The sequence below is a fragment of the Mya arenaria genome, chromosome 7 (genome assembly GCF_026914265.1).
Source record: "Mya arenaria isolate MELC-2E11 chromosome 7, ASM2691426v1".
NCBI classification, from domain to species: Eukaryota; Metazoa; Mollusca; class Bivalvia; order Myida; family Myidae; genus Mya; species Mya arenaria.
The window spans coordinates 20,381,296-20,391,139 of NC_069128.1; the positions used below are offsets into that span (position 1 = coordinate 20,381,296).

At 50.9% G+C, this 9,844-nt stretch overlaps 1 protein-coding gene across 1 annotated transcript; it reads left to right on the plus strand.

Annotated features, from left to right (window-relative positions):
• Positions 1 to 646: 646 nt before the first annotated feature.
• On the plus strand, positions 647 to 3,046 carry LOC128240994 (uncharacterized). The gene is made up of 4 exons (XM_052957980.1): positions 647 to 837; positions 1,220 to 1,561; positions 1,712 to 2,053; positions 2,362 to 3,046. The coding sequence occupies exons 1-4, from the start codon at positions 647 to 649 to the stop codon at positions 3,044 to 3,046; spliced, it is 1,560 nt and encodes a 519-aa protein (XP_052813940.1).
• Positions 3,047 to 9,844: the final 6,798 nt, after the last annotated feature.

Consider the following 9,844-nt stretch of genomic DNA (forward strand, 5'->3'; position numbering starts at 1 on the left):
GCGATCTGGAATGTGTGTGAAAGGTTTTAGTCTGAATGGAGAGAACAGGAAGGGTGTGGAGGCTTGAGTTTGAACGAAGCAATCTGGAATGTGTGTGAAAGGTTTAACTCTGAACGGAGAGAACAGGAAGGGTGTGGAGGCTTGAGTCTGAACGAAGCGATCTGGAATGAGTGTGAAAGGTTTTAGTCTGAGAGGAGAGAACAGGAAGGGTGTGGAGGCTTGAGTTTGAACGGAGCGATCTGGAATGTGTGTGAAAGGTTTTAGTCTGAACGAAGCGATCTGGAATGTGTGTGAAAGGTTTTAGTCTGAGAGGAGAGAACAGGAAGGGTTTGGAGGCTTGAGTTTAAACGAAGCGATCTCCCTCACGCAGCTCACTGCTTGTCTGTGGGACCGGAGTCGACCCTCCCCCAGCTCACTGCTTGTCTGTGGGACCGGAGTCGACCCTTCCCCAGCTCGCTGCTTGTCTGTGGGACCGGAGTACTTGTCTGTGGGACCGGAGTTGACCCTTCCCATGCTCACGGCTTGTCTGTGGGACCGGAGTCTCCCCCAGCTCAATGCTTGTCTGTGGGACCACAGTTGACCCTTCCCCAGCTCATTGCTTGTTTATGGGACCGGAGTTAACCCTCCCCCAGCTCACTGCTCGTTTATGGGACCGGAGTTGACCCTCCCCCAGCTCACTGCTTGTCTGTGGGACCGGAGTCGACCCTCCCCCAGCTGGGACCGAAGTCGACCCTTCCCCAGCTCAATGCTTGTCTGTGGGACCGGAGTTGACCCTCCCTCAGCTCACTGCCTGTCTGTGGGACCGGAGTTGACCCTCCCCCAGCTCCATGCTTGTCTGTGGGACCGGAGTTGACCCTCCCCCAGCTCAATGCTTGTCTGTGGGACAGGAGTTAACCCTCCCCCAGCTCACTGCTCGTTTATGGGACCGGAGTTGACCCTCCCCCAGCTCACTGCTTGTCTGTGGGACCGGAGTCGACCCTCCCCCAGCTGGGACCGAAGTCGACCCTTCCCCAGCTCAATGCTTGTCTGTGGGACCGGAGTTGACCCTCCCTCAGCTCACTGCCTGTCCGTGGGACCGGAGTTGACCCTCCCCCAGCTCCATGCTTGTCTGTGGGACCGGAGTTGACCCTCCCCCAGCTCCATGCTTGTCTGTGGGACCGGAGTTGACCCTCCCCCAGCTCAATGCTTGTCTGTGGGACCGGAGTTGACCCTCCCCCAGCTCACTGCCTGTCTGTGGGACCGGAGTTGACCCTCCCCCAGCTCAATGCTTGTCTGTGGGACCGGAGTCGACCCTTCCCCAGCTCAATGCTTGTCTGTGGGACCGGAGTCGACCTTCCCCCAGCTCACTGCCTGTCTCCGGGACCGGAGTTGACCCTCCCCCAGCTCAATGCTTGTCTGTGGGACCGGAGTTGACCCTTCCCCAGCTCACTGCTTGTCTGTGGGACCGGAGTCGACCCTCCCCCAGCTCAATGCTTGTCTGTGGGACCGGAGTTGACCCTTCCCCAGCTCACTGCTTGTCTGTGGGACCGGAGTCGACCCTCCCCCAGCTCAATGCTTGTCTGTGGGACCGGAGTTGACCCTCCCCCAGCTCAATGCTTGTCTGTGGGACCGGAGTTGACCCTTCCCCAGCTCACTGCTTGTCTGTGGGACCGGAGTCGACCCTCCCCCAGCTCAATGCTTGTCTGTGGGACCGGAGTTGACCCTCCCCCAGCTCAATACTTGTCTGTGGGACCGGAGTTGACCCTCCCCCAGCTGACTGCTTGTCTGTGGGACCGGAGTTGACCCTCCCCCAGCTCAATGCTTGTCCGTGGGACCGGAGTCGACCCTCCCCAAGCTCACTGGTCGTTTATGGGACCGGAGTTGACCCTCCCCCAGCTCGCTGCTTGTCTGTGGGACCGGAGTTGACCCTTCCCCAGCTCACGGCTTGTCTGTGGGACCGGAGTCGACCTTCCCCCAGCTCACTGCCTGTCTGTGGGACCGGAGTTGACCCTTCCCCAGCTCACGGCTTGTCTGTGGGACTGGAGTCGACCTTACCCAAGCTCACTGCCTGTCTGTGGGACCGGAGTTGACCCTCCCCAGCTCACTGCTTGTCTGTTGGACCGGAGTTGACCCTTCCCCAGCTCACGGCTTGTCTGTGGGACCGGAGTCGACCTTCCCCCAGCTCAATGCTTGTCTGTGGGACCGGAGTTGACCCTTCCCCAGCTCACGGCTTGTCTGTGGGACCGGAGTCGACCTTCCCCCAGCTCAATGCTTGTCTGTGGGACCGGAGTTGACCCTTCCCCAGCTCACGGCTTGTCTGTGGGACCGGAGTCTCCCCCAGCTCACTGCTTGTCTGTGAGACCACAGTTGACCCTCCCCCAGCTCATTGCTTGTTTATGGGACCGGAGTTAACCCTCCCACAGCTCACTGCTCGTTTATGGGACCGGAGTTGACCCTCCCCCAGCTTACTGCTTGTCTGTGGGACCGGAGTCGACCCTTCCCCAGCTCAATGCTTGTCTGTGGGACCGGAGTTGACCCTCCCTCAGCTCACTGCCTGTCCGTGGGACCGGAGTTGACCCTCCCCCAGCTCAATGCTTGTCTGTGGGACCGGAGTCGACCCTTCCCCAGCTCAATGCTTGTCTGTGGGACTGGAGTTGACCCTCCCCCAGCTCACTGCCTGTCTGTGGGACCGGAGTTGACCCTCCCCCAGCTCAATGCTTGTCTGTGGGACCGGAGTCGACCCTCCCCCAGCTCAATGCTTGTCTGTGGGACCGGAGTCGACCCTCCCCCAGCTCACTGCCTGTCTGTGGGACCGGAGTTGACCCTCCCCAGCTCAATGCTTGTCTGTGGGACCAGAGTTGACCCTCCCCCAGCTCACTGCCTGTCTGTGGGACCGGAGTTGACCCTCCCCCAGCTCAATGCTTGTCTGTGGGACCGGAGTCGACCCTTCCCCAGCTCAATGCTTGTCTGTGGGACCGGAGTCGACCTTCCCCCAGCTCACTGCCTGTCTCCGGGACCGGAGTTGACCCTCCCCCAGCTCAATGCTTGTCTGTGGGACCGGAGTTGACCCTCCCCCAGCTCACTGCCTGTCTGTGGGACCGGAGTCGACCCTTCCCCAGCTTAATGCTTGTCTGTGGGACCGGAGTTGACCCTCCCCCAGCTCATTGCCTGTCTGTGGGACCGGAGTCGACCCTTCCCCAGCTCAATGCTTGTCTGTGGGACCGGAGTCGACCCTTCCCCAGCTCAATGCTTGTCTGTAGGACCGGAGTTGACCCTTCCCCAGCTCACTGCCTGTCTGTGGGACCGGAGTCGACCCTCCCCCAGCTCAATGCTTGTCTGTGGGACCGGAGTTGACCCTCCCCCAGCTCACTGCCTGTCTGTGAGACCGGAGTTGACCCCCCCCCCAGCTCAATGCTTGTCTGTGGGACCGGAGTCGACCCTTCCCCAGCTCAATGCTTGTGTGTGGGACCGGAGTCGACCCTCCCCCAGCTCACTGCCTGTCTCCGGGACCGGAGTTGACCCTCCCCCAGCTCACTGCCTGTCTGTGGGACCGGAGTTGACCCTCCCCCAGCTCAATGCTTGTCTGTGGGACCGGAGTCGACCCTTCCCCAGCTCACTGCTTGTCTGTGGGACCGGAGTCGACCCTTCCCCAGCTCACTGCTTGTCTGTGGGACCGGAGTCGACCCTCCCCCAGCTCAATGCTTGTCTGTGGGACCGGAGTTGACCCTCCCCCAGCTCAATGCTTGTCTGTGGGACCGGAGTTGACCCTTCCCCAGCTCACTGCTTGTCTGTGGGACCGGAGTCGACCCTCCCCCAGCTCAATGCTTGTCTGTGGGACCGGAGTTGACCCTCCCCCAGCTCAATACTTGTCTGTGGGACCGGAGTTGACCCTCCCCCAGCTCACTGCCTGTCTCCGGGACCGGAGTCGACCCTTCCCCAGCTCACTGCTTGTCTGTGGGACCGGAGTCGACCCTTCCCCAGCTCACTGCTTGTCTGTGGGACCGGAGTCGACCCTCCCCCAGCTCAATGCTTGTCTGTGGGACCGGAGTTGACCCTCCCCCAGCTCAATGCTTGTCTGTGGGACCGGAGTTGACCCTTCCCCAGCTCACTGCTTGTCTGTGGGACCGGAGTCGACCCTCCCCCAGCTCAATGCTTGTCTGTGGGACCGGAGTTGACCCTCCCCCAGCTCAATACTTGTCTGTGGGACCGGAGTTGACCCTCCCCCAGCTCACTGCCTGTCTCCGGGACCGGAGTTGACCCTCCCCCAGCTCACTGCCTGTCTGTGGGACCGGAGTTGACCCTCCCCCAGCTCAATGCTTGTCTGTGGGACCGGAGTCGACCCTTCCCCAGCTCAATGCTTGTCTGTGGGACCGAAGTCGACCAATCCCCAGCTCAATGCTTGTCTGTTGGACCGGAGTCGACCCTCCCCCAGCTCACTGCCTGTCTGTGGGACCGGAGTTGACCCTCCCCCAGCTCACTGCCTGCCCATTGGACCGGAGTTGACCCTTCCATAGCTCATAACTTGTTTTTTGTGGGACCGGAGTTGACCCTCCCCCAGCTCACTGCCTGCCCATTGGACCGGAGTTGACCCTTCCATAGCTCATAACTTGTTTTTTGTGGGACCGGAGTTGACTCTCCCCCAGCTCACTGCTTATCTGTCGGACCGGAGTTGACCCTTCCACAGCTCATTGCTTGTCTGTGGGACCGGAGTTGACTCTCCCCCAGCTCATTGCCTGTCTGTGGGACCGGAGTCGACCCTTCCACAGCTCATAACTTGTTTTTTGTGGGACCGGAGTTGACCCTCCCCCAGCTCACTGCCTGCCCATTGGACCGGAGTTGACCCTTCCATAGCTCATTGCCTGTCTGTGGGACCGGAGTCGACCCTTCCACAGCTCATAACTTGTTTTTTGTCGGACCGGAGTTGACCCTCCCCCAGCTCACTGCCTGCCCATTGGACCGGAGTTGACCCTTCCACAGCTCATTGCCTGTCTGTGGGACCGGAGTTGACCCTTCCACAGCTCATTACTTGTTTGTGGGACCGGAGTTGACCCTTCCACAGCTCATTGCTTGTCTGTGGGACCGGAGTTGACCCTCCCCCAGCTCACTGCTTGTCTGTGGGACCGGAGTTGACTCTCCCCCAGCTCATTGCCTGTCTGTGGGACCGGAGTCGACCCTTCCCCAGCTCAATGCTTGTCTGTGGGACCGGAGTCGACCCTTCCCCAGCTCAATGCTTGTCTGTGGGACCGGAGTTGACCCTCCCCCAGCTCACTGCCTGTCTGTGGGACCGGAGTTGACTCTTCCACAGCTCACTGCTTGTCTGTGGGACCGGAGTTGACTCTCCCCCAGCTCAATGCTTGTCTGTGGGACCGGAGTTGACTCTCCCCCAGCTCACTGCTTGTCTGTGGGTCCGGAGTTGACCCTTCCACAGCTCATTGCCTGTCTGTGGGACCAGAGTTGACTCTTCCACAGCTCACTGCTTGTCTGTGGGACCGGAGTTGACTCTCCCCCAGCTCAATGCTTGTCTGTGGGACCGGAGTTGACTCTCCCCCAGCTCAATGCTTGTCTGTGGGTCCGGAGTTGACCCTTCCACAGCTCATTGCCTGTCTGTGGGACCAGAGTTGACTCTTCCACAGCTCACTGCTTGTCTGTGGGACCGGAGTTGACTCTCCCCCAGCTCAATGCTTGTCTGTGGGACCGGAGTTGACTCTCCCCCAGCTCACTGCTTGTCTGTGGGTCCGGAGTTGACCCTTCCACAGCTCATTGCCTGTCTGTGGGACCGGAGTTGACTCTCCCCCAGCTCAATGCTTGTCTGTGGGACCGGAGTTGACTCTCCCCCAGCTCACTGCTTGTCTGTGGGACCGGAGTTGACCCTTCCACAGCTCATTGCTTGTCTGTGGGACCAGAGTTGACTCTCCCCCAGCTCATTGCTTGTCTGTGGGACCGAAGTTGACCCTTCCACAGCTCATTACTTGTCTGTGGGACCGGAGTTGACTCTCCCCCAGCTCACTGCTTGTCTGTGGGACCGGAGTTGACCCTTCCACAGCTCATTGCCTGTCTGTGGGACCGGAGTTGACCCTTCCACAGCTCATTGCCTGTCTGTGGGACCGGAGTTGACCCTTCCACAGCTCATTGCCTGTCTGTGGGACCAGAGTTGACCCTTCCACAGCTCATTGCTTGTCTGTGGGACCGGAGTTGACCCTTGCTTGTCTGTGGGACCGGAGTTGACTCTCCCCCAGCTCAATGCTTGTCTGTGGGACCGGAGTTGACTCTCCCCCAGCTCACTGCTTGTCTATGGGACCGGAGTTGACCTTTCCTCAGCTCACTACTTGTTTGTGGGTCCGGAGTTGAGCCTCCCCCAGCTCACTGCTTGTTTGTGGGTCCGGAGCTGACCCTCCCCCAGCTCACTGCTTGTTTGTGGGTCCGGAGTTGACCCTCCCCCAGCTCACTGCTTGTCTGTGGGACCGCAGTTGACGCTTCCCCAGTTTACTGTTTTTACGTGGCACTGCAGTTGACCCTCCCCCAGGTCAATGATGTTGCATGAGAGTATGGTCTAGTATTGTCGGGGAAACCGGAGAACCCTGAGAAAACACACTTGTCCGGGTTCACATGGTATCCCCCAGAACACAAGACCACACTCCAGCGCAACATTGTGCCAATTTAATTGATTGATTTAGTTTGCTCAGAAAATATTAAAACTTAAATGCACACAATTTAGGTTGAGGCATTATCATGCTCAACTCATTTGAAATAAATAATGAGAACATAAAAAGGCATATGATTTGTGTACAGATATAGAATTTTTAACCTTTATAAATGCATTTTTATTAATAACTATTTGGCTATAAAATTCCAAAGTTAAAAAGAGCTTAATTTTCCCATATGTTTTTTTAAGAAAGAAAGATGTATGTTATTTTACAATTGTTGCCTTCATATGTAGTTATTTTTGTCTTGTCTTGTTATACATTTGCATTACTCATTTTCTTATATAAATTTGTGAAAACATCAGACTTTACACAAATTCAGTTATATTTTACAGACATTAATTTCAAGATATTGGTCTGTTCTGTTTCAAACTGGTTCCATGATAGTGGAAAATACCAGCCAGGTGTGTGTTCCATTTCTAACTGGTTCTATGATAGCAGAAAATACCAGCCAGGTGTGTGTTCTGTTTCAAAGAATCAGGAAAATTGTCCCTTAAATGCAAATAAAACTTGGACATGAAACTCAGTGATTCCCTGAAATGTGAATATCTTAGCTATGGTAATGTGGTAAAATGTTTTACAGTTATTGCTTAGGGTGATAATAAATATATCACCACATCTGTGCTCGGAATATGTTGTCATGGCATCAAACCTAATAATTAACAACTTTCAAGCAAAAAAATCAAGCAAAAACATCTCGATTTCCTGATTTTGTGGGGATACTTGTATGTAAGATCTCACTCTTGAATGTCCATAAAGGTGAACACATACATACTGTTTTAATTTTTGTATCCATGATGGTATGTTTTTTACAGGTACCAAAGTGCTCTATTTACCTTGTTATCTATTCTTTTGCTATACCTTGTATCTTTTCTTTCACTGAACTTCTATCTATTCTTTTACCATACCTGGTATCTATTCTTTCACCATAACTCATATATATTCTTTCACCATACCTCATATATATTCTTTCACCATACCTCATATCTATTCTTTCACCATACCTCATATCTATTCTTTCACCATACCTCATATCTATTCTTTCACCATACCTCGTATCTTTTCTTTCACCATACCTCATATCATTTCTTTTACCATACCTTGTATCTACTCTTTCATCATACCTTGTATCTTTTCTTTCACCATAGGTTTGTCTATTCTTTCACCAAACCTCGTATCTTTTCACCATACCTTGTATCTATTCTTTCACCATACCTGGTATCTATTCTTTCACCATACCATGTATCTATTGTTTCACCATATCTTGTATCTATTCTTTCACCATACCTCGTTATCTTTTCTTTCACCATACCTTGTATCTATTCCTTTACCATACCTCGTATCTAATCTTTCACCATACCTCATATCTATTATTTCACCATACCTGTATCTTTTCTTTCACCATACCTCATATCTATTTTTTCACCATACCTCGTATCTTTTCTTTCACCATACCTTGTATCTTTTCTTTCACCATACCTCATATCTATTTTTTCACCATACCTCGTATCTTTCTTTTCACCATACCTTATATCTAATCTTTCACCATACCTCATATCTATTATTTCACCATACCTTGTATCTTTTCTTTCACCATACCTCATATCTATTTTTTCACCATACCTTGTATCTAATCTTTCACCATACCTCATATCTATTCTTTCACCATACCTCATATCTATTCTTTCACCATACCTCATATCTATTCTTTCACCATACCTCGTATCTTTTCTTTCACCATACCTCGTATCATTTCTTTTACCATACCTTGTATCTATTCTTTCATCATACCTTGTATCTTTTCTTTCACCATAGGTTTGTCTATTCTTTCACCAAACCTCGTATCTTTTCACCATACCTTGTATCTATTCTTTCACCATACCTGGTATCTATTCTTTCACCATACCATGTATCTATTCTTTCACCATATCTTGTATCTATTCTTTCACCATACCTCGTTATCTTTTCTTTCACCATACCTTGTATCTATTCCTTTACCATACCTCGTATCTAATCTTTCACCATACCTCATATCTATTATTTCACCATACCTTGTATCTTTTCTTTCACCATACCTCATATCTATTTTTTTCACCATACCTCGTATCTTTTCTTTCACCATACCTTGTATCTTTTCTTTCACCATACCTCATATCTATTTTTTCACCATACCTCGTATCTTTCCTTTCACCATACCTTGTATCTGATCTTTCACCATACCTCATATCTTTTATTTCACCATACCTTGTATCTTTTCTTTCACCATACCTCATATCTATTTTTTCACCATACCTCGTATCTTTTCTTTCACCATACCTTGTATCTATTCTTTCATCATACCATGTATCTTTTTCTTTCACCATACCTCATATATTTTCTTTCACCATACTTTGTATCTTTTCTTTCACCATACCTCATATCTATTCTTTCATCATACCTTGTATCTATTCTTTCATCATACCTCGTATCTATTCTTTCACCATACCTTGTATCTATTCTTTCACTCTATCTTGTTTCTATTCTTTCACAATACCTCGTATCTTTTCTTTCACCATACCTAGTATCTATTCTTTTACCATACCTCAAAGCCTTTTCCTTCACCATACCTTGTATCTATTCTTTCACCATACCTCGTATCTTTTCTTTCACAATACCTTGTGTCTATTCTTTCACCATAATGCGTATCTATTCTTTCACCATACCTGGTATCTATTCTTTCACCATACCTTGTATCTTTTCTTTCACCATACCTCTTATCTATTCTTTCACCATACCTCGTATGTATTCTTTCACCATACCTCGTATCTATTCTTTCACCATACCTTGTATCTATTCTTACACCATACCTCGTATCTATTCTTTCACCATACCTCGTATCTATTCTTTCACCATACCTCGTATGTATTCTTTCACCATACCTTGTATCTATTCTTACACCATACCTCGTATCTATTCTTACACCATATTTCATATCGTTTCTTTCACCAAATCTTTGTATTTATTTTTTCACCATATCTTTGTATCTGTTTTTGCACAATATCTAATATCTATTCTTTTACCATACCTCGTATTTAGTCTCACCATACCTTGTATCTAATCCAAAGTTTGTAGTCATGTAGCTCTTAAGCAGTGAGCTTGACTTTTATCCATGGAAAACAACAATA

What these genes read in the sequence shown, in the direction of transcription:
- LOC128240994 (XM_052957980.1), top strand. Translation starts at nt 647, where the DNA reads ATGGGACCGGAGTTGACCCTCCCCCAGCTCACTGCTTGTCTGTGGGAC. An exon ending in CCCCAGCTCCATGCTTGTCT is followed by an intron (nt 838 to 1,219) that starts GTGGGACCGGAG and finishes ACCCTCCCCCAG; the next exon opens with CTCACTGCCTGTCTGTGGGA. An exon ending in CCCCAGCTCAATGCTTGTCT is followed by an intron (nt 1,562 to 1,711) that starts GTGGGACCGGAG and finishes ACCCTCCCCCAG; the next exon opens with CTCAATACTTGTCTGTGGGA.